Genomic DNA, 25,066 nt, shown 5'->3' with positions numbered 1-25,066 from the left:
ACCTTTTGTTTTCCCCTCTGTTCATCCCTCCCCCCTTATATCTTTATAGATTTTGGAGGATGCTATATCCTTCATGGTATATATGTAGTATTGCCTATTTAACACATTCTCAATGGAGTAAGTTTTTAGACCTTCCTCTCCTTTATATTTTAACTTAGTGTTGGAAGTGAGAGGTCATTTAATCTGTTTTTGGCCTGGTTTTGCCAAGAGGGGTGCTGATGACTTGTGCAAGGCCCTCCTGGCAGTGGCCTCCATCCTCTGACTTCAAGGCCACTGTTCTTTCCACACTGTCCCACTAGGGCTTCTCATAAAGCACTTATTCTCTTTAAATTAGGAAGAATTCTTTAAATATCTCCCTTTATATCTGGAAGGATAGGATCGTTCATAAGTATTAAGAATTTCACACTTTAATCCCACCAGCAAAATGTATTTTGGGAGCTAGGTGGCTCAGTGGAGAAAGCACCAGGCCTAGAATCTTCCTGAGTTTATATCTGGCTCCAGACATGTACTAGCTGTATGACTCTGGGTAAGTCACTTCACCATTTGCCTCAGTTTCCTTCTCTGTAAAATGAGCTGGAGAAGGAAATGACATACCATTCCCGTGTCTGTGCCAAAAAAACCCTAGATGGAGCCACAAAGAGTAGGACATTACTGGAAATGACTGAATGAGAAGAACAAAAGCATTTGGAAGGCAGAGGGGCACACACAAGTCTGAGTGCTACCCTCTGCTGCTTTCTCTATCAGACTCCAAACCCCACTCTGTGGCAGTTGCTCCAGTGATTGCCGAAACAGTGAGATGCAGGTGAAGATGGAAGACTTTCCGACATTCCTTTTGCCTCTATTCATGTGACAGATTCTCTCAACCTGATAAGCTGCATTTATTATGCCCTTTCCTCTCATGCAGCCTCTATCTTGGCCCAGGGCTAGCTGGGCATATTTCCTTTTGGAAGTCTTCATTAGCACTCTGGGGCTTGTTAGTAGGGGCTAATCTTGGGGCTTCCACTGTAGTTACCAGCTGTCTGCTGGCTAAGCAGGCATAGATATTGTGTATATTCTCTAGTTCACAATTGAGATGGTTCTAGATGGCTGAGATGTGATTTAAGTTGTAAAGGAAGAAGCTATCATGTGAAAACTCTGGGGAAAGGAATTTGGTGGTTGGGTTTCTCAGTAGTACAGGAACATATAGGAGTAATTAAATTTTTGTTTGGTGTTTCAGTCATGTCCGATTCTTCAAGATTCCATTTGGAGTCTGATGAAGATACTGGATTTATCTTTTCCTTCTCTAATTCATTTTACAAAGGTGGAAACTGAGGTAAACAGGGATTAAATGACTTGCCCAGGGTCACATAGCTAGTATTGGAGATTGCATTTGATCTCTGGTCCTCCTGACTCCAAGGCAGGTACTCTATCTACTACAGTGTCACAACCTGAAAAATTACATAAGAAGTACTATAAGAAATTCACTCTTCTAGAGGGTACCTTCTTCTCTACCCCTCCCAAATAGCAAAGCCATACTCAAGTTCAGGGTGTAACAAGTGTGCTACTTGTGGAAGATTGGACAAGGTGGTAAAACCCAGCTTGTCTCTACCAGTGGCTTCTTCTGTGATCTAAGAAATTGACTTGCTCTTTGTAAGATAATTTGTTTTCTAGTCAGATTTGCATTATCACATAGTATGAGGATGTTTTGAGTTGTTTTTTTTTAAAATACACACAGTACAATACAAGTTTGTGAGAAATTAATTTGCATCTAATGATAAGTTGTAAACCATCCCAGCTAATCCCAGCTTTAGGTGATGAATATTTTTTGGATGTCTTGGGCACTTTTTGTCTTTGTCTGGAGCCATCATTTCATTGTCATATATGCTTCCTCCACGTATGGAAATCAGTAACTCATCTCTCATTTACAAATCTTCAAGATTTACCTGGTTCACTGAGAAGCCAAGTGACTTTGTCATGAGACAACCAGTATTTGTTTAGAAGTAGGACGTGTGATCTCTGAATATTCAGACTAGAGTAGACATAATGAATGTTTGTCGTTGATCACTGTATGAATTCACATGGATTGCATGGATCACATGGATTCACATAGGTGGCGTCATATTGCACAGAGTGCCGGACTCCTCTTCCTGAGTTCCAGTCTGGCCTCAGACACTTCCTAGCTGTGTGACTCTGAGCAAGCAACTTAAGCCTGTTTGCCTCAGTTTTCTCCTCTGGAAAAGAAAATGGCAAACCACTCCAGTGTCTCCGCCAAGAAAACCCCAAATAGGGTCACAAATAGTCAGATATGACTGAAAAACCACTAAACAATATTCATATGAATTCATTCTCAAGTTTTCAATTCATAGCCATACCTGGCTACATTAATTGCAGTTCAGGATATATAAGGGATTTTTCTCCCCAAAATGTGGTAAGGTAGGTTGTATGAATATTATTGTCATTATTATTTTACAACTGAGGAGGTTGAGACTCAAGTGTAACAGGACTCACTGAGGATAACTCAGCTAGGAAGTGTCCCAGACAGAGTTCTAGCTCAGGTGTCCTTTGTGTTTGCATTCACTACTTTCTTCCTTTTCCATTTCTTTATTCTGCTGCTTCTATCTATCCAATAGTTAGTCCATAAATTACCACATTAAGTACCGATGTGTGGATTTATGTGCACATGCACACATACGTACAAAGTATGTGTCCGACTCCAAATACCATATCATTCTTTTTGGCTGTCAGATAGTCTTTTAAAAAGCCCCAATTAATTTCACACAACAGTTTGTATGTATTGAAATTGCTTGATAGTAGAAGTGGGAAGATGGAAAATTGTGTGGATTCATAAATCCACAACAGTTGACCGAATAAGTTCTGCAGGTCCTATTCTTAGTTCTTTCCCCTCTGTCTCACAGACAAGACACTTAATCTTTTTGAATGACTCAGTTTACCTCTTGACACTTGGGCCCCTTTTCCTGAAAGTGGTGCATTGAGGGTTGATTTATGTTTGGAAAGTATGTGAGTCCTTCATATAAAAGGTGGGTGTGGAGGTGCAAATGATTGTGTAAAAATTATGTGTGTCAAACAGTAATCTTGATGAATTACCAATCACTGCTTTTAGAAGGTTACAACTCCAAAGGGAATTGCTATTTGATCTTGTTGTTTTATGTGTTCTAAGTTACCATCATAACAGCATGAAAATAGACCCTGTCCTGGCTAGTTTGCAAAAGGATTAACTCTCTTCTTCAAGTTGTTACTTAGCCATCCCGTGCCAAGTCCACTACAGAAAAATCACAAATGTTCATACTTTTGTTTGTGTGTATGTGTGTGTTTTTCCCCTCTAGCATGAAACAAAGGTATTAATAGAAAAGAATCTTCTGGTTAACCCTAATTTAATTTACTTCATTCAATTGTACAAGGTCTTTCAAACTTTTCTTTGTAAAGAGTGAAGGACAAAATCCATAAACTTCAAGCAGCTAAAAATACCCTCTGCAAATATCCTTTTGATTCTTAGATCAAAGCAAGATGCCAAGAGTATATGCAGTTTTGCTCCTTATTGTATAATTTTGTCCTTATCATAGCACATGCGAATACTTTCAGGACCTTAGAAAGAATTAAAATGAAAGATCTTAATTGTTCTTAAAGGCACCTGAAATGCCCATGATTGTTTTTTAAATGCTGTAGCCTAGAAATAGATGGGAATTGACTAGATGATTTACATGGAGGGAAGCCACAATCTTTTTGGAGAGTATTCTCTGTCACTGTTTGGAAAAATGTTTTTCATAACAGACATGCTTATATCTATTTATATCGAGATAGAGAGATGTAGGCATATAGATAGTTGTCCTTTGTGCTCAGAGAGGACCAAAATGATATCAGTATGTTGGGGTCAAGGTACAGTGTGGCCAGCTATGGCTGATCAGACTAATATAAGCTTGGAAGGTTCTGCCACAGGTTGGGTACAAATAATCCATATGAACATTGGGATTAGCGATGTCTCCAGATTGGCTCATCTCATATTTCTTTTGAGCTACTGCATAGCTAGATAGTTAGATCTAGGTATGTATAGGTATCTATAAATACCTTTACATGCACACACACACACACACACACACACACACACACACCTATACATACCTCTCTCTCTCTCTCTCCACACACACACACACACACACACACACACACACACACACACACACGTAATTTTATATATATATATATATATATACACACATACACAGAGAGAGAGAGAGAGAGAGAGAGAGAGAGAGAGAGAGAGAGAGAGAGAGAGAGAACTATAGATCCATGTAGGCATTGCATGCAGGCTATAAAGTCTGGGAGAAGAAAAAGGCTTCTTTCTTCCAGGCTTCTTTCTTCTAGTCTTCTAGTCACTAGAAATTTACCTTTAAATCATAAATTATAGGCTCCTAGCTCTAGAGCTGGAAGGGACCTCAGAGACCAGTTAGTCCAAGCTCCCCTCCCCTAATTTTACACAGTGAGAAAAAGACTCAGGCAAGGTAAATGAGCTTTCCAGGATCATATGAATATTATATAAACCTCAGAGGTGGGATCTGAACCCAGGTCCTGGGACTCTGGAGTTCTTTCAGTGGTACCAAATCTAGTTTTGGACACTACTCATATGATCCTGGACACATTATTTTCCCTCCCTGAGCCTCATTTCTTCCTTTGAAAAACGCTTTCACTCCCCACCTTATATAGGTGTTGTAATAAAAGTATTTTGTACACCACAAAATGCTTTATAGATATGAATAGTTGTTCATTCATTCAGAAAATATTTATTGGGCACCTCCTTTGTGCCAGGCCCTGCTATTGTTGTTCGTTCTTCGTTTTTGAAGAAGATCAATGACATCACAATATTGGAGTCAAGCTGTGGCCGATCAGTCCAATATGAGTTCAGAAGGCACTAGCACAAATAGGGCATGAGTGATCCATTACAACATTTAGAGTGGAAGTAGCTCTGGATTTGCAGAGGTCATGTTTTCTCTGTGCTTCTGCTTTGCTCATGGAATACAGCACTTTCTTTGATGTGAGCATGCTGGATCGTCTTATGTCTCAAAGTCAGTAATAAAGTTCTTAAGAGATACCTTGAGAGTACCTTAAATCACTTTTTCTGACCACTGAGAGCTTACCTTGTGTGGCTTCTCTGTAAAATAGTCTTTTGGCATTCAAATAACATGGTCAGGCCATTAGACTCTGCAGCAGAGTTTGAGTTTAGCACTAGAGAGGACCTCAGTGTCCAGTACCTATATGGCCAGGTAATTTTCAGAATTTTCCTTTGACAATTCAAGTGGAAGCAGTTCAAGCACTGGCATTTAATAGACTATGTCATTTCATTATCAAGAGAAGAAAAAGCTAGGTTATGAGACTGATGAGGATCTGTGTGGTACAGAATGCTGTACCAATCACAGACTCATCCTTTCCAAGCTAAACATTCACTTTTGGCAAAAGTGGCAGCCCCAAGCAAAATGACTGTCAGAGGACTCAGTCTTAACAGGCTAGAATGTTTCTTCATGCATGAACAGTTTGTTGCTAATATGGAGGGTAAGCTGAGTCAGCACACAGGAAGCAGCAATGGAACAGAAGAGGAGTGGACAGCTTTCACATTCTTGTTGTTCGGCACTACATTTGCTTATTTGGCCAAAACACCTGTAAACATCAGGATTGGTTTGACTCGGATGATGGGGAAACTCAGAAGCTGCTAAATGAGAAATGAGGACTCCACAAGTTTATCAGCCAGGCCCTCTACTAGCTGGTGAGAATACAAAGACAATGAAAATCAGTCCCTGCATTTACATTTTTCTAGAGGCAATGTAAATTAAAAAAAAATTAGTGCATAATACATACAAAGTAATTTCAGAAGGGGAGCACACTAGCAACTACAGGAATCTGAAGGATCTTAAGGGGTTGCAAAAAGTATTTGAGCTGAGCTGTAAAAGAAGCCAAAGCTCTTAAGAGATAAAGTGAGGAACACCATTCTAGGCATCAGGGGCAACCTTTGTATAGAAGGGAGATGGAATATTTTATATGAGTGAGCATTAAGTAGAGCAGGATGGCTGGAGTATAAAGTGTGTGAATGGAAGTAATATTAAATTGACATGGAAAGAAGTGGAAGCCAGATTGTGAAGGGGAAAGAAATTTGGTAATAGAGAGTCAGTAAAGCTTCTTAAGCAGGGAAAGTGATATTTCTCAGTCTTGTGTACTTTAGGAATATCAGTTTGGCATGTGCTTGGAGGATTTATTGGAAAAGGAAGAAGGTAGATGGAAAGGAACTAATTAGGAGATTAATGCGGTAGTACAGATTAGAGTTTATAAGAGCTTTTACCACTAGAGTGATTAGTGTATGAGTAGCGAAAATGGATATGAGATATAGAAATACAATTATAAGATATGGTAACTGAGAGGCTGTGGGGGAGTGAGGGAGAGGGAAAAGTGGAAGATGACTTTGAGATTGTGATTATGGTTGAATGAAACCATGTAGACTCCTCAATAGGACTCTAGGAAGGAAAGTAGATTTGGAGCATGTTCAGTAAGATGCCTGCAAGACATCCAAGTGGAGTTGTATAGTAACCAGTTGGTGATATGGGATTGGAACTCAGGAGAGAAACTTAGGGGTGGCTGGATATATACGAATCTGGGAATACTCTGCATAGAAATAATTATTGAACCCTTGAGTTAGTCAAGAGAAAATATAGGGAGAGAAGAGGAAAAGATCTAACACAGAACCTTGGGGAAACATCCACTGTATGGGCAGGATATGGATATTGATTGCCTCAAAGGAGAGTGAGAAGAAATGATCCATCTAAGTTAGGTAGCAGAAGTAGGAGTTATCAATATTAAGAAAGCTGAGGGAGGAGATTATCTAATGGGGAGGGATCAAAAGTACCAAATGTTATGAGGATTCAAGGAAAATGAGGATTGAAAATAGGCATCAGATTTGGCATTTGCTGTCTTTAAAAAATGCAACTTCAGTTGAGTTGGGGAAATTGAAATTCAGAATATAAGGCATCGTGAAGTGAGTACACTAAGAGTAAGTAGCTATAGCAATGTAGATAGCTTTTTCTAGATGCTTGATTGTGAAATGGAGGAGAGAAATAAGATGGGAGATTGAGAGGATAGTAGTATTAAATAGAGGAAGGTATTTTCTTTTTTAAAAAAAGGAGATCTGGGCTTGTATGTAGGCAACAGGGCATGGGGCTAGTGGAAAGTAGAGGCTGGAAATCAGACAAGAGAGCTGATGACCGAGAGGGCAAGATGCAATCAAATCAGCATGCTTGCCAATTTAGCTAACAAGAATCATTTGAATGCAAGTAAAGATAAAAAGATTCTAACCCAGTTTTTGTTGATTTTTTTTTTCCAAATGGCAAAATACAACTTTTCTACTGGAATTTATCCAAATAAATTAACCAAATAAATCCAAACTCTTGTTAATTAGACAAAGAATTTTTGCAAAATTAACTCAGTTGATTTTGATCTCACTGTTTTTGACTCAAAAGCCTTGCTTCTCTTTTAATTTTGTTGTTTCTCATATTCTGGATCAAGATTTCCCCTCTACTTTGTGTAATCTCATCTGCCAATTTGCATGAGTCTTAATATATTTTAAAATTGAAAGTCAATCATGTTTAACATATATTGGATTACTTGCCATCTAGAAGAGGGAGTAATGGGGGGAAGGGAGGGAAAAATTTGGAAGGTTTTACAAGGATCAATGTTGAAAAATTTCATGCATATGTTTTGAAAATAAAAAGCAGTAATAAAAAATAAAGAAAAAAATAGAAAAAAAGAAAGTTAATTAGACTTCTCTGTCTAAAATCTGCCCCATTCTTTTTGGGGCTGTCACATTGGTTATAGAGCATAAGCTCCTTGAGGGGAGGAACTCTCTTTTTGTTGTCTTTCTGTCCTTGGCAACTAGCTCAGTGACTGCCATAGCATTTATTAAGACTGTTGAACTGATTGATTGACAAAAAGCAGGCTGGAGAGACCTTGTTCCAACATTTAATCAAGAATAGATGTGATCGTGGAGCATCTTTGTTCACAGTATTGTAATGATTTATGGTCTCCAAGCCCTTACCTTCAACCCTGCCCCCCAAATGAATTCTGAAAATGTTTGCTATGAGATAAATCACTTTTTCCTTTCTCATTTCCTAGATATGGAAACTGAGACACAAGCAAATGACAGGTACTATCTAGCTGAGCATGTCAGTGACAACTGGAATTAGGCAAGGACACCAATTTCCCAACTTTAATAAACCATATTGACTTTTAATTGTCTTTAAAAAAGAGAGTTACCAACAGTCAAGAAAAGACTTTTATTTGGGAATATAGATGTTTGTGTCTTCTGCTTTGAGAGGTTGGGGAGTGGGAGTGGAAGAAAGGTCAGAGGATGACTTTAATATTCTAATATTGATATAGGAGCAGTGACTGCCAGAATGATATGAACTAAGAATATGGTGTTTTTCCAGCTTGTCATTTTAAGGTCAGACCTCTGACTCAGAGCTGTGTGCTCAAATAGCAGCGAGCATAGGTGACGGGCTGCCAGGAGAAGGGCCTGGACTGGCTGGGCCTGTTTCTGTTGGTCCATTAAAATCCCCAGGTGAGGAGACACCAATTTCAGTAGCTTGAGAAGATAACACAGATCTAACCCGAAAATGAAATCCTATATTGTTATAGCTTCAACTTGGTCAGCCAAGGGCCCTTTTGCAATGTGAGGGACTGATGTTGGGGCTGCTTTGGTTTGGTGGGTGTGGTTGAAGGGACATCTCACCTAAGCAGACAGATGTGTGACGCTACTCTTAGGAATCAGTGATTTGGGGGTTTCTACAGAACATCTTGTCCCAGCAGCACTCCTCTTCCTGTTTTCTCTCGACTTACATGGCGTCTGCTTCAAGTTAAGCCTTCATTGCCTCTCCCTGAGGCAGCCTCCCGGGTCCCCTGACTTATCTCTTGCTGATCCATCAATCATACTGATGCCTCTATGAACAAGTACGATCGTGTCACTAGCATCCTTTGTAAGCTGTGGCCTCGCATAGTCCCAGCCGAAGCAGGTCGCCATTGTTCCACTTTCTTCTTTCTGTGGTGGGTCAGCCAGTCCCTGAGGTGCCTCCTAATAGATCAAGAAGGGAGGAAGAAAAAGGGTGCATTTTAAACATGGAGCATGTTTGGATGGTGAAGTTTGATCTCCAGGCCCCAGAGTAAGCTTGGAACAGAAATGGGTTTTCCCACCAGACAAGATGCTTGGTACCCCTCTCCATTTTACCTTCCAGCCCCTGCCCAGATTCTTTAGAATAGGGCAATAAAACAGGCAATGAAACAGAATGTCAGCCAGTTAATTGACTAGGACTTATCAAGCACCTACTATGTGCCAGGCACTTTGCTAAGTGCTGACAATACAAAAAAAAAAAAAGAGAAAAAACCCTGTCTCAGCACTCAAGGATCTTGGGCTAATAGGGGAGATAAGATGCAAATTCCTATGTAGAAATAAACTATAGGCTAAATTGGGGGTAGTTTCGGAGGGAAAGCACTGAGATTAAGGAGGCCTGAGGATGGTTTCTTGGAGGAACTGGGATTTTAGCTGGGGCTTGAAGGAAGCTCTCTGTGTCCATCTCTCTGTCCCTCACTCTCAATTTTCATTTTTATGTGGGTAAAAGACATATGTAGACAATTAACCCACTCGTCTTTTCTCCATCGATTTCAGACCGACCCCAGCTACAAGAAAGGTCGGCACATCTGTTATTGGTGTCAAGTGAGTCTCCAAGATTTAGGCATAACTTCAATGAACTAAGCAGCCCTGTCTGCCTGGACTTTTAAGGAAACAATAAAGAGCTCCCCCATGACTTTTTTGAGTACAAGGCAGGGAGGAAAATGGCAGTCAGTGAGGCCCAGTAGCATGTGCAGTGACAGGCAGCTGAGCTTCCTTGTTCTTCCCACTCTGTGGACAGCTGGGTTCTTAATGGGCTGCCCCCTTGGCCTGCAGCTTTGTGCCAGGCCTCGACCAAGAAACCTTTATTCTTTTCTTGCTCCTTTAATCAGCTGAGCAACTGTCTAATGAGCCAAAACCTGGGTGAACTGGTTAATTATTGCATATATTGCATAAAATATATGCATAAAAATGGCATTTGCAGTTGCTTCTGAAGAATAGATCTCTGGCACTTCAGTTGGATATCTCAAGGCTGTTTGACAAAGTGGCGGAAGTTCCTTTGGGGAAGGATGTCCTGACCAAGTCCAGAGATGTTGGGTTGCTTCTTGAACAAAGGATTGCCTCTTGATTCTTTACAAGAGTAGGGGCAGGGATGACTTCCCTTTTTTTGGCCTTCTTCCCTGTTGACATTTTGTTTTCAAGCCTCAGCTCTAAACTGAATGGCTTGGGGTCCCGCTGAGGAAGCCCTGGTGCAATCTGGGGCACAGGGCAGTCAGCACATTGCCACTCGAGGACAATACCATGCAGAACTTTTGTCTGTCTCCTACATCCAAGTTAGTCCCAATAATTTGGGGTCATTGCGGTGAGACTACTTTGTCTTTAGTGAAAAATCTTGTTAATTTCTCTTTTAAATGTTCTAACGAACTTGATTTTGTAACTGAGTCTTTTTGAAAGGAGCATGTATAAGAGATGGTTGCTAGGGGGCTCCTTGATGTCAATTAGGAATAATGTGGGCTTTAAGCTTCAGAAGACAGAGAACCGAGATTGAGGGAGAAAGGAATGACTGTTGGAAAGAAAAAGCTAATCGTAAGTTTTGGGAGTAGGAAAGGTAAAGCATGGTGTGTCTCTGTAATCTCTCCTCTGCCAGGCCAGGGAGAAGAGAAAAGCAAAAATCTGATAAAAAGAAGCTAAAACTTACAGAATCTTAAAGCTGGAAGTTAATCTCAGAGACCAATTTTAAATCCTTTTCCCCGGTTTATAGGTGAGGAAACTGAGGTACTCAGAAGTGAGGTATTTGGCCTGAGCTAGCAGCTAATTAGCAGCAGAGCCAATATTGGAACCCAGGTGTGCTAAATCTTAGGCTCCCGTTTTTCCCCACCATGCCATATGCTGTTGCTAATTACTTCAACGATGGTTTCTAGGAGAGGCCAGCCACAAGGCTTCTTTCTTTCTAAGGCTAGAGTACCTGTGGTTGCAGCTGTAATGGGGGAGGAGGGGGGCTCTCCCTGCTTTCTTTGGATGAGAAATTGGCCAAACTAAGGTCTGGAGCTGTGTGTGTTCATCCAAGGGATTAAGGCCATTGGAAAGCTTGTTTCTATGAACAAAGCCACATTAAGGAGCCATTCAGAATTGCCCCAAGAAAGAAAAGGAGGTTTGTGGGCTCTGTCACTTCCACGCTGTCAATTTTCTCATGATTCAGAGTCTGAATCAAAGGGGTCATTATTGAAGCTGAGAGAGGGGGCACCTAACTGAAGACAGGTGCTTTAGAAACACTTGTTAGTTTAGTGGAGCTGAAAATGGAGCAGCTGGAGATTGGAGGGGAGGGAGACAGACAGAAAGAGAGGAAGGGAGAAGAGAGACAGAAAAGGAAAAGAGAAGAGGGGGAGAGGAAGGGAAGAGGGGCAGAGAAGTGGAGAGACAGAGGGGGTGGGGGGAGAGACAGGGAGGAAGGAGAGAGAGACAGAGGAGAGACAGGGAGGAAGGAGAGAGAGAGATGGGGAGAGAGGAAGGAGAGAAAGACAGGGGAAGAGAAAGAGAGAGGGAGGGAGGCAAAAAGAGGGAAGGAGAGACAGAGAAACACAGACCTCCTGGGGGCTACTGGAAGAGCAGGCTGCCCCTAGGACAGCTGAAATTCAAGGAGGGCAGACTTGATTGCCAACTTGAAGTCCAGTGATGTGAGACCCAAGCCAAGTATCGGGGACATGAAACAGAGCAACTGGAACATGAAGTCCAGCATGGAGAACATGAGAAGGGGATTTTGCAGCTGTAGGAACAGAAGCCAGCCCAGGGCACCTTAAAAGACTTGACCAGATTCATCCCAGGAGATGAGCCCCAACTCTTCCTCGCCCTGTTTGAGCAAGTAATCTTTGTGGAGTTGGGAAGCTGGGTGTGGGCTGCTGGTATCAGAGGGTAATCCTATGAATTCAGTACTCAGATAAACTGAGGCTGAAGCTGCCAAAGTATATACACTTCATCCAGATAGAGCCAGTGTTTCTTATATCTTTAATGACACAGGGTTTATTTTTTCTTTTCTTTTTTCTTTTTTTAAAATAATTTTTTATGACAGAAGCCATGCCAGGGTAATTTTTTACAACATTATCCCTTGCACTCACTTCTGTTCCGATTTTTCTCCTTCTTCCCTCCACCCCCTCCCCCAGATGGCAAGCAGTCCTATAGATGTTAAGTATGTCACAGTATATCCTAGATACAGAAGGTAGGAATAACCCAGGAAGAAAAACAAAAATGCAAACAGATCACAATCATTTCCCAGTGTTCCTTCTCTGGGTGTAGCTGCTTCTGTCCACATTGATCAGTTGGAACTGAGTTGGATCTTCTCTTTGTCAAAGAAATCCACTTCCATCAGGATACATCCTCATACAGTATCATTGTTGAAGTATATAATGATCTCCTGGTTCTGCTCATTTCACTTAGCATCAGTTCATGTCAGTCTCTCCAAGCCTCTCTGTATTCATCCTGTTGGAATGACACAAGGTTTAAAAGATTAAGTAGAACATTTGTCATTTTGAAAACAAAATTCAAACCTTATAACCCGACCTGACGAATCCATGGCAAAATTTAGGACAAGGTTAAGACATTGGAATTTTGAATCTGTGGTTAAAGATAATCGCTAGCAGGCTGAATCGCTTTTAAAAACAGCTTACTAATACCCTTATGTTCATTAGGGTTATTACAATCATTTTGCTATTAATTTTTCCTCTTTCTACTCTTGAATTCTCCCTGGTAACAACTGAAAATGATCTTTTCAACCTTTCCCCAATTGGTGGTCACCCCTTTTGTTTCTAATATTTTGCTGTGACAGATAATGCTGGTGTCTCTGGGAACTTTTCTTTCTGTCCTTGACTTGCTTGTCCAATGGTGATTGAAAGGCTATAAACACTGAGTAAACTGTATTAAATGGTTCCAAATTCTTTATTCATTTTAGAATCATAAGATTTGCTGAGAAAATCATAGACTGCTTTGTTGGAGGGGACTCAGAGAGCATCTATTCTATTCCCTTTTAGTATAAGGGAACAGACCCAGAGAGAAGCAATAAGCTGTGTCAAGTTAGCCTCGGAAGTGTCGTCAAAAACCAGGCGGTACTGGAAGGCTGCTGACTGGCTGGAGCAGAGTGGAACTTACATAGCTTACTTGGTGATCTCTTGCATATGGCTGTAAAGTTCCCAAGTCCCTAGAGGTTAAGAAGGGAAGGGAGACGAATCCAGAAGAAAGAAAGAGAAAGGCAAGGACCGTAGTCAGAAGAGAGGAGAGGAGACCCAAGACAAGGAGCTCAGCCTGGGTTAGGGAGACCCAGTTTGCTCCCAAAGTGATGGCCTTCCAAGCGTGCTCCACAATGCCAGGAAGTGGCTAGTGTGGATTTGTGATTAGTAAGAGCCTGGCTGACTGACTGTTAGCCTTGAGTAGGAGAAACTTGTGTGTGAAATCATGGTAGCTCTTGTTTATGTCTTGCTCACCTCTCAAACTTGAGAATAGAAGTGTGGTACTATGGAAGGAATGCTGCATTTGGAATGAAAGGATCTGAATTTGAATTGTGGCTTTGGGTAACTGGGCATGTCACCACTCCCTCAGCCTCAGTTTCCTCATGTAAAATAAAAGGGTTGGATGTGATGATTTGGGAGGTCCCTTCCAACTCTTCACCTAGGGTCCTATGATTTTTAATATGTCTTCTAGTTTGAAATCTGGGATCTTATGGTCCTTTGTGAAAGCAGGTATTCTCCCAGTTTTACAGGGAATTCCTTCTCTTAGAGTCAGGATGGAGAAGTATTTTTTGGCCTGTGGATTACAGGGCTGGTTTGTGGTGATTGACCCGTTGTCTTTGCAAAGATGCTGGAGTGGTTTGCCATTTCCTTCTCCAGCTCATTTTACAGATGGGGAAACTGTTAAATTGGGTTAAATGATTTGCCTGGGGGCATACAGCTAGTTAGCGTCGAGGCCAAATTTGAAATCGGGTCTTCAGGATCAGTCTCACTGCATAGGGCCGGTAACGTGTTGCAGGTGTGGACCTACAACTCAGATAGTTCTCATTATGCAGTTGAGCACTCTCACGGTTCTATGCACCACACTGTTCCTGAGGGAAAGTGAGTATGGAGCAGTGACTCGGGAATATGTTTCATGAAGGGTAGTCCTGGAAAGGTGGACACTTTGGTGTTCATCCTGTTCTCAAACCAAATGGGATAGTGAAAGTCTGTGTGAAATAGAGATTGCTGAACATTAAAATTCCAGAACCCAACTTGATATATATCCTGTGGCTAGAATCAAAGCTCTATTAAAAGAATTTATTGGCACCTGCTTCAAATAATAGCAGCTCTTGCTTGATGGAAAGGTTTTTTGGCAAGTTGCCTTGGATGAGGAGTCAGAGCCAAAAAGGGAATTTGTGACACCAGGTGGGATGTACAAGTTTAGTGTCTTACCCTTTAGACAGAGGAATTCATGTTCCTTTTTCCAGAGACTGGTTAATACCTTAGGAAATGGACAAGGGACATCTGCCACAGCCTGTATGGATGACCTGGGTATTTTTAGCTAGGGTGTAGTCGACCCTTCTAGAACATTTCAGGCTGATGTTAATGTTAAGCGTATGCTGAAAAGATGGTTTTCTAAATGACACTTGGTGTTATTGATGCAGCCAGATATTTGGGACACAAAGGAGAAAGTGAGGAGAATTGTGTATATTTTCATGTCACTTTACAGTTTATAAAGTATTTTCTTTACAACACTCCTGTGAGTTGGATAGTGCAGTCTTCCTCATTAGTTAGGAAATCAAAGGTCCAAAGATGTGAAATGATTTGCCCATTGCCATGGCGGGGAGGGGGAGCGGTACCCATGGTGGTAACAGAGTATCGTGGTAAGAGAACTAGATTTGGAGGCAAAGGGCCTGGATTCAAATTAGACAATGGTTACTTGCCTATGTGCTCTTTATTTCTGTGGGCCTCAGTTTCCTCCTTCACAAAATGATGATGAGATGAGTTGGACTCGATAGCCTCTGAGGTCCCTTTCCGTTCGAAACTGGGGACTCCCATAAACAGAGTATCGTGTGTAACTCTGGCACGTTGTGGCTTTACCTTCGACCCGTTAGACATGTATGGGCAATTTTTTTAAGGAATTGTAAACCATTTTTTGGGACCAAAACCTGTTTGTAGGTCAGGAACTAACTGCCTCTGGGAACTTGTGGGTCTTTTAGTTGTCACTCAGTCAACAACATCTTTTGAGTAATTGAGTCCAACTGCAAAATTAAGGGATGGAGTCATGTACTATGATATGGTATGATTCAGCCTTGTGTTTTCCAGACTATTTTTCTCACCCCTAAGTGTTCCTACCAAAAAAGGTCTACATAGCTTTCACCCTCTCCTATTTCTGTCAATGTGTAGGTCAGGAAGGGGCTCTTCTTTTCCATCAGTCAGGATTTGCTGGTATACTGACTGTACAGGACACATACAGAACAGCTGTAATGGACCCAGGGTGAAAGAAGATGGGGGATAGGTAGGTCAGGGCAAAGGGGGATTTTAGAAAATTTCATTTAAATGTTCAGCACACCTAGTGCCCCTTCATTTCTGATACATAATGCTGATGACTGGGAACAGATTTGAATGACCTCATTCCTCCAAGTTGGTTGTCCTTTCCCCACATTGATGACTAGAATCTTTCCAAGGTAGAAGAAATAGCCCAGCAGAGACCTTGAAATATTATGCTAGAGGCAGCTAACTAGAAAGCAGCATTGTTTGCATCATTGAGCAAATACTTTCAAAATGGCAAACTTGAGAAAAAAGTGGGATAGAACAGAATATAAGGACAGAAGTTGAAGGGGAAAAAGTACAGAAACAAAAAGAGATGTAAAAGGAAAAATAAAATATAAATATAGACTCTAAGGCAAAGGAAAATGAAGACCTGATGAAACTGAGAAGAGGGGAAGGATAAATCTTTGTCATATTTTAAGTGTTAAAATTCTATTCATCTGTTCCTCCCATCTACTGGTGATATTTCTGGTTTGCTTCTATGTTACCCTGTGTATGATTCTAAACCCCCTTTCAATCTTGGTGGCTCCTGGCATTCACTGGGTCCACCTGTTGTGGATATTTCAGACCTCTGATTGATGTTTGAAGGCTGAAGGTTCTAATACCCTCTTTTCTAGTTTGTATACATTTCCAACAAAGATCAGCAACTGGCTACTGTCCTTTAGAGAAAAGAACAATTAATAAATGGTTTAGTAGTGGTTTTTCTGTATCCATGTTTTTGTTCTTAAGGCGAATTATTTTAGGGAGACTACTTCAACTAGGATTGTTACGAACTATCAAAGTATTTGATGACCTGGCTTCTTGATGAGATTTGTGAATTACACAATTTAGATTTACTCAAGACCCATCATCAAGACAACTCTGTAGTTGGTGCACAGAAATATGCAAAGCTAAAACAAGTTGTTTATGGGATTAAGGTAAAGAGAGTCATTTCTGCTGAGAGTAGAAGGTTACTTAGCTTTCGCCAAGGTGTTTTCCAACATGTCATAAAGGATATTTAAATGTAGCTACTGTAAGAAAGGATGTGCTTTAATTCATCTTGACTTGTCCTCCATACTGTTGACAGAAAGGAGAGGGATTTCTGTAGAGTCTAGAAAAGGGCTCCAGTAATCCAGGACAATCCAGCATAGTCCTAGGCAGGGCTTCTTAAACTTTTTCCACCTGTGGTCACAGGTTTTTTGCCTGAGAAATTTTTACACAAGTCCAGGTATATATGTATACAAATCAAACATTTACTGATAATCATAATTTTGCCACCTCCACACTCATATGGGGTGGCAAACCACTGTTTAAGAAGTTGGGGGTCCGAGGGAGAGAAGGAAGACTCGTGGTAGATAAAATATTCCAATCACCAGAAAAGTTTTTTTCCATTGGGAACAATAGGAAATTGGAGGGTCAGAAGGCTCCTTCCTGTTCCTTTCTCCCTTCTTCACTTGATTCTCCTTTTTCACATAGATCCTGTATATAGTTACCCCTAATAGGAGATGGGGTCTTTGCGTACATGGGAGATTGAAATCAGATTCACCGGTTGAGAAGAAAAGTATATCCCAATGATCTTGAACGTGTCATCATGGGAGGGAAGGTGAGGTTGCAGATTTTGGGATTAAAGAGAAGGGAACTGGGAGTGAAGCTATAGGTCAGAGTGTCAACAGCCCTGGGGGAGACCAGTGATCGAGGAGCAGCACATATGCGCTGAAAATGGAGTTTTTGTCCTTCCATCTTCCTTCATGTATTTGGTCTTGTTTTTTTCTTTTTTTAAACTTTGAAAGAGATCAAGCTTGAATGGGATGAATTGATCCTAATGGGAACGACCAATTCCTATTATGTAGAGAGGGAAGAAGAAGGGAAATCGAACTGAACCAGCAGGAAGGAAGCACTAAACTGCTGTTTTGGGATGACCATTAGTAAGTAAGGAGGTATTTCTCAGGAGGAGGAAAAAAAGAGCAAATGAATTAACAGGCATGAGGCCAAGTACTATACAGAGAGAAAGATAAAGGTGAAAGAAAAATCCACAGACTTTGTATTGTTCTCCTTTTGTTTGGGGCCACTGGGAATGTCCAAAAAGTATCTAAGCATTTTTTCAACCCTTGGACCTTGTGTTGCTAATGGAGAAGGGGAACCAGAAGCTAGGATGTCAACTGGGAACTCTGGAGATGCAGGCCAAGTGGGCCACTGAATTCACTGTGTTTGACTCTTAGGCCTGCATAGTCCTGGATTGTTTGGAGTTTGATCCTCCCAGTGGTGCTTGTGAGGTCACAGACTTTGGAAAGATTCCCCATAGCAGAACTGTAATGTGACCTCACTATATGACACTATCTGTCAGAGAGAAGTTAGAGCTGCATCTTGGGTTGTTCCTCTCCATCCCGGGTGAGGAAGGGACATTGCTTCCTGAGGCACCAGACAATCCTCTTATAATCTAGTGGTCAAAGTAGTGAAATGGTAGGATGTTGACAATGAGCTAATGTGGCTTCCAGGCAAGTTGACATAAGAGCAAACTAAGGTTTTTAATATCTAGGATTAATATCTGAAGCATTATGAATCGGGGAGGGGGGGAGATTATTTTGAAGTATGTCAGGGTTTGAAAAACTGGACTGCTTCCACAAAACACCAAGAAAGTAGCTTTGCCATTGAAATCAGTGGCTGGTTCTTTGTCATGGAGTTCATTTGGGGTCTGAATGCAAGTGGTGATGCTTCAGATTCTGTGTCTCGGTGAAAAGTGCACAAAGATCTGGACAAACCCAGTATATCAAGGAGAGAAATGTGACTTTACAACTCTCTTCCTGAGTGTTCACTTCTGAAAGTGCAAAGGCCTTGCCTTTCTTGGGAAGGCAGGGGGAAAAGAGGAGTTTGATAATTGTGGCAATTGGGGTAGGTCAGGTGTTAACATCAAGCAGAGGATATGAATCATGTCTTTTTCAAAGAGCCATAGTTACCTAATAAGTGTGACTTGCAAGACCAAGCAAATTCATTTACTCTGAGGGTGGGATCCCGACTCAGTCTCCTTGGATAGGATCAACTCCTTTGTGGTTGGAGAGTATCAGGCTATCAGGGATACTTGTGGTTTATGGAACAGCACAGCTATATTCCTAATGGATGTTGGATGGAGAAGAAAAGAGCCTTGAAGTGGCAGTGAGAAGACCTGTGTTCTATTTCTTTCTCTGCCAAGGATTTCCCAGCTGTAACCTTAGGAAAGCGTAGACTCGCCAACCATGCAAGGACTGGGCTGATTCTAGAGTCTTACTATACACAAAGAAGGCTCTTTCTGCTGTATCCTTAACTCTTAGTCATTTAGCCTCAACATAGCATGCCTTATAATGTGGCAGCCCGTTTTACGTGGGGATGGTTCTTGTTGTCGGCAACCTTTTCTTTGTTTTCATATGAAATAGATCACTCTACTTCCGTTCAGCCTTTTTTCTCGATGTTCTGAGATCAAATGAGTCACCACTTCTTCTGGGCCTCAGATCCTTCCTCTGTAAAATTAAGGGGTTAGATTAGATGCTGTCTCTAAGCTCTTCTGACTCTGATCTTCCATGATATATGAGTTTCATGCAAGTGAGAAGCCTAGTTTTCCTCCATTTTGTCCTTTTTTCATTTTCCTTATCTGTTTGGGATACTTTTAAAAACAAGGCATTTTCATCAATTGGAGAATGGCTGGGTAAATTGTGGTATATGAATGTTATGGAATATTATTGTTCTGTAAGGAATGACCAACAGGATGAATACAGAGAGGATTGGCGAGACTTACATGAACTGATGCTAAGTGAAATGAGCAGAACCAGGAGATCATTATACACTTCAACAACGATATTGTATGAGGACATATTTTGATGGAAGTGGATTTCTTTGACAAAGAGACCTGAATTTCAATTGATAAATGACGGACAAAAGCAGCTATACCCAAAGAAAGAACACTGGGAAACGAATGTGATCTATCTACATTTTTGTTTTTCTTCCCGGGTTATTTCTACCTTCTGAATCCAATTCTCCCTGTGCAACAAGAGAACTGTTCGGTTCTGCAAACATATATTGTATCTAGGATATACTGCAACATATCCAACATATATAGGACTGCTTGCCATCTAGGGGAGGGGGTAGAGGGAGGGAGGGGAAAAATCAGAACAGAAATGAGTGCAAGGGATAATGTTGTAAAAAAATTACCCTGGCATGGGTTCTGTCAACATAAAGTAATTATTAAATAAAAATTTAAAATAGAAAAAAAAATAAAAACAAGGCATCTTGTACTTAAGGAAGGTACTTTACTGACTTGCGGCTTAAAATGGAAAATTGGCTCCTATGTGAAAACATTTTCGGCATCTTAAAGTTCAGAACATCAGAGGAGCATCTTGAAAGCTGTTGGTTACATGCAAAGACGTGTATCTTGCTGAGAGCTAAAACGAAGCACTTGAGAGGCTAATTTTCCAATTTATAGAAGACTTAAAGCACAGAAGCAGATAACTCACACACCAGATGAAAGAACCAGGCTTCCAAAGGATCTCAATGGGCTAGAACATTGGGCCGAATCAAATGAGATGCAGTTCAAGAGGGGTCTGTGTAAAGGTCTACCATGTAGAACTTTCTAAGTGTGAGATGGGGAAAAAGAAAGATACAACAGCTTGTATGCAAAAGTCAGTTCCAGACAAGGGGCTCCCCAGAAGACTGATGCAATTTGAGACGGTTGTAAGAGACTGCATATCCGTGGTGAGAAAGGGTCTATTCTACCGTTTTGAATTTCTTGAAATGAAAGACATTTCTTTCAATGTCTTGGCCATTTCTGGAATGGCTTGGTCAGATTGGGATGTTCTAGCTTAAGAAGGCTGTCAGTGAGCCAGAAAATATCCAGAATGGCAGCTAGAGTAGTAGTAAAGGTCTCAGCTCCACATCATAGGAGAATTGATTGAAGAAACAAGGTGTTTAGCACAGACAGAAAAGACTTCAAGTACTTGAATAACTATCGTCATGGAGAAGAGGGGTGATTTTGTTCAGTTTGGCCTCGGTGACTATGGTAAACATTGTAAGGAGGCACATTTAGGCTGGATGTCAGGAAAACCTTTCTTCCAGTTAGAGCTGTCCCAAAGTGCAATGGGCTGCCTTGGGAGATAGGGTCATTCCCGTCCCCCCGTCCTTCCCGCCCCCCCAATCAGTGGTTTCTAAGTGGAGACTGAAAGATCAGTTGGTAGATATGTTGGAATGCTGATTATTTTTTCAGGCATGGTTAGATTAGATGACCTTGGAGGGCCTTTCTGATTGGGAAATGACGGGATTTTATGTGGAGGATGGATTAGAGGATCTGGACACAAGGAGACTAATCAGGAAACCTAGGTCGGAGGCTAGTTAGTAGCTCAATTGAGAGGCAAGAAGGACCAGAACTAGAGTAGTAGCCATGGAACTAGAGAGGGGAGGACAGTCATGAGAGATGTAGACAAGACTTGACAACTGGTTAGATATGGGGGTGGTTCCCATACTTTTAACTCTCTATACCCTGATAAAGTTCCCATTGTTATTCTAAATTTAGCTTTCAAGTTTCAAAGAATTCATTCACTCATTTGACTAACAACTGCTCCGTACAGTTTTGACCAAACCGAGAAGAGAAAATGAACCTCTCTCTCTTTCGGGAAGGTGGGGGTCTTATGGGTGTCATACAATGGATATTCTCTTTGACTGTTGATAGCTTTGTTTGTTTTGCTAAACCAATTTTTCCCCCTTTCTTTTTGATGCTTTGTTAGAAAGTTCTCTGACTCAGAAAGGGAAAGAAGAGATATTCAGAAATAAATGTCATAAGACAAAAGAAATCCACTTTTAAAACTACTATATGAGACACACTAAGACGATATAGAAAAAGAAAATAACCTCAGTTTGCTGATAATCTAATAGATAGTTCCCCATTCTGGTATTCCAGGATTTGGTGAGCGAGGTCCTCATACCTATTGTATGACTGGATGATTTTGTAGCATTCGGTCAGCTTGCTTTTCCCAACTCCCATTTTTAATCTGCTCTTGGCCCCCTGATCACTGTATTGTCCTCCTCCTAGACTCTCTGGATCTGACCACAATTGCACATAGCCTTCTGTGTGTGTACCTGGTGGTCTTAAGATGAGGGGAGGAGAAGGCTTTTTGCTTTAGCCATGGCCTGAAAAACTTAATTTTGAGGTGGCTTTAAAAAAATCCCATTCCACAGAGCTGATATTTTCACCAGAAGAGCTTCATTTGTTTGTTTGGGACCCAAGATGTCTGTGTTGTACCTACAGCACATTCCCCCTTTGATGATCTGCTTTAAGGGATACTTGAGGAGTTGGGCTTTTTCTGTGGATGAAGCTTTCCCCCATTGGGCTTTTCTTTCCATGTTCTGATATCTATAGTAGGCAGGCTATAAGTTTAAGCCTCTATAATCTCAATAGTTCTATTGTCTAAAACTTCAGAAATGTATTTTACTAACTAGAATTGAATTTATATACTAGAATTATTTTCAACAAAAATAGTATTGTTTCTGTGGAGTAGAGAGAGCTGAATACTTTGGATCTTTAAAGCAAATGAATAAGGCTGGCTTAGCAATGAACTATGCCCAGGCCAAGGCCAAATGTCCCTCCAGGAGAGGGATGGCTTTCTCTGTAGCCACTCCCGGCTTTGGAGCTAATTTGGATGCTGAGTCGTTCTCCAGGTATTTATATGTAGTGTTTGGTATTTTTACTGGATCCTATTCTTCTCCCTGGGATCACCTAAAATGGTAAGAATTTTCTAGTGGGATTAAGGTTGTGATCTCTTGGGAGGGGTGGGGACATCTGCTCTTAGTTATTTTTGTATTAATAGCCTCCCCTTAAATGTATGTTATCAAATGAGCCATATTCTTATCAGCTGAGATAGTGGCCACAGTGACCTGGGCACTGCCGGGGAAGTTGCTCTCCAAGGCATGGCTTCCCAGAAACACTCCGGTAAGAAAAGCCTGCGGTATTCTTTTATATGATTTTTCTGACAACGATGATTTATGTTGGAAAATGGACTTGACTGGCAAAAATTGGGGGAATTGAATGATTTTAAGCTGATAGATCTTGTTTATTGCCTTAGAGTTAGTATCAGTTAGGGAATTGTTATCAAGTTAGCTAAGGTGGTAGGCTGCCTTGATAGAGATAGATAGGAGATTTCATTTCATCTTTCTCTCCCCAGGACTCGGAAGCAGTAGGCAGTTCAAAAATACTTGTTGAATCAATGAATTTCCAACATGCAGTTGTGATAACAGATTTTTGCATTCATTCTAATCAAAAGATGTAGATGTCTCATAAAGCCAAGGGTATGTGTTCTTGCCGGTTTGGTTTTTTTTGGGGGGGTGACTTTGCAGTCTAGTTCTGTGCATATTTTGACTTTAAAAACTTACTTTTTATTTTGCTTGAAGTTGATTGTAAAGTTTCTAGAAGGGAGCTGGATTACAGAGGAAGACTGGGGTCAGAGGAATGGATGTTAGTGTCCTTATCCGAAAGAGACAGAGTTTCCACGGGATGATCAAGGGGCCATCCCGGTTTGTTGGATGTTTGGGTTTTTCCCCCTGAAGTCAGCCTGCTGTTTCTCCTCTTCCAAGATCAGCCTTTTGGGAGGATGCAGCCCTTCTGTGCCATTTTTTTTTAAACTGAAAAAGCAACTTTCTTTCTGAGAACCAGAAGTCCAGAGGAGACGGTCAGATGACAAGGATTAGAGGAAAAGCGAGGAAATCTGTTGCATTTTCATAGTGCCACTACTTTGTAATGTTTTAAAGTGCTCTTCAATAACTCATTAGGATAACTAGTTAAGATAGGATGCTTCTGAAAATTCTTTTGCTGCTGTTGTGTAGCCATCCTTCTTAGGCATTAAGAGTTAAGATTTCCCTTATTCCTGGTGCATAAAAGCAATGCCTTTTCTTACAAAGGAGCCACTCTTCAGACCCCAGGACCACAAGTTTGAGATTGTGTTAATCAGCTAATATACACAGTCTTTGGGTGTGGAGAAATTACTCTGCTCTGACTTGCCCCTGATATGCCTTGGGTGTTTGGTAATTGGTAGAGGAACATTTGATTTCACTTATTAATTAAATAGCTGAGTTATTAAATGCTAAATTTGATTTAAAAGGTGACACATTTACAGCACGCCTTCATTTTGGGTTATAAATTATACTGGGTCCCCAGGTGTGACTGTGGCCTCTATAAATCCAGAAGGGCTAAGTACAGCTTGAAAGGGCCATTCATTCTTGGAGTAAATTGGATCAACTTGTATTCAACATCCCTATGAAATTGGGGGTTTGGGGGGACCTATTTCAGGAAATAGAATTCCAGCTTTGTACTGGGAATATAAATTCAGAAACTGGATAGAATGGGGGAGAGGATGCGGTGTGACCCTAAAGTAGGTGTGGTCTCCATGGGACAACTGTCTAACTTTTGTTAGTGGCTTCTTGTGAGTCTGTGCTTAAAATAGGCCCTTGAGGATAAGAACAAGTGATTCTGGTAGTTGGATTCCATCCTCCACTTTGAGCTCTGACAGGCAAGTCATGAGGCCAGAGGAAGCAACCTCTCTAGCGGCGGGCCCACCCACCTCCCCACCCACTGGTATACAGTACAGCCCTCAAATCCCTTTGGAAAGAGCTGTCCAGAACTGACACACATGGTGGAGTTAATGGATTCGATAAAGGCAAAAGCAAAATGTTTCAGGCCTCTGGCTTCCCACTAAGTTTCTGCCTGTCATTACTGTCCTTTATAAATCATTTGGGGCAGTTATCTAGCCAGAGCACTGTGGTTGTCTGAATGATTTTTGTTTTCTCTGACAGGTCCAGCTCTTCTTTCTTCTGAAAGCCACCAACAACCCCTGCTCCCAAAAACTACAACCTCAGTGCATTTGGTGGGAGGGATTTCTTCATTCCTTTGTTTGAGAAGGAGTTGACTTTGGATTTAGAAAGGGACCTGTGGACCTAATTTTTTTATATGGGTTTATTAGTTCTCATCGAGTCTGATCCCTCAGCTAACAGGTGAGGAAACTGAGGCACTAAGGGAGGAAGTGAGTTGGTTATAGCAGGGCTTGACCGCCATTGAACAACAAAGACAGATGGATATCTTTTGGGCTCAGCGTGGTGGGCTTGCTAGGTGTTAGGGGGGGAGTTGAGGTTAGACACAGGCCTCAGAACTGTAAATACAAAAAGAACTTGGCAAAATTGAGAAGTGAACTTAGTCTATTCTCCTCTGTCCTCGCTTGTTCAGCAAACACCACACATTTATCAAGTTGCTAAAAACCCCCAACGGGGACCTGAAGAGGTGGATGTGACTGAACCACAACAACAACTGTGCGTGTCTTGCTGGGCAGGTATTGGGGAGATGCCAGTGGCTTATGAGTTGGTGGAGGTGATTGGACATGTTCCCTGAGAAAATTAATCCCCTGCCGGTTCCTTTACTGTCTTC

At 41.2% G+C, this 25,066-nt stretch overlaps 1 protein-coding gene across 6 annotated transcripts in view; it reads left to right on the top strand.

Moving 5' to 3' along the window:
- FHL1 (four and a half LIM domains 1) overlaps positions 1-25,066 on the top strand; it is a 437,533-nt gene that overhangs the window by 398,116 nt on the left and 14,351 nt on the right. The window contains exon 1 of one of the 6 annotated variants that reach the window (XM_051967865.1): positions 22,468-22,585. The exons of 4 other annotated variants lie outside the window; for them this stretch is intronic. In XM_051967865.1, the coding sequence (XP_051823825.1) occupies positions 22,564-22,585 (22 nt within the window). In that variant the 5' untranslated portion in view covers positions 22,468-22,563. Of the gene's footprint in view, positions 1-22,467; positions 22,586-22,823; positions 22,942-25,066 lie in introns of those variants that run through there. One more of the 6 variants, XM_051967866.1, reaches the window with a different exon arrangement.

Source organism: Antechinus flavipes, chromosome X (genome assembly GCF_016432865.1).
Source record: "Antechinus flavipes isolate AdamAnt ecotype Samford, QLD, Australia chromosome X, AdamAnt_v2, whole genome shotgun sequence".
Classification (NCBI taxonomy): domain Eukaryota; kingdom Metazoa; phylum Chordata; class Mammalia; order Dasyuromorphia; family Dasyuridae; genus Antechinus; species Antechinus flavipes.
Note: the sequence above shows the minus strand (reverse complement) of the source record. Positions and strands in the feature narration are given on the sequence as shown.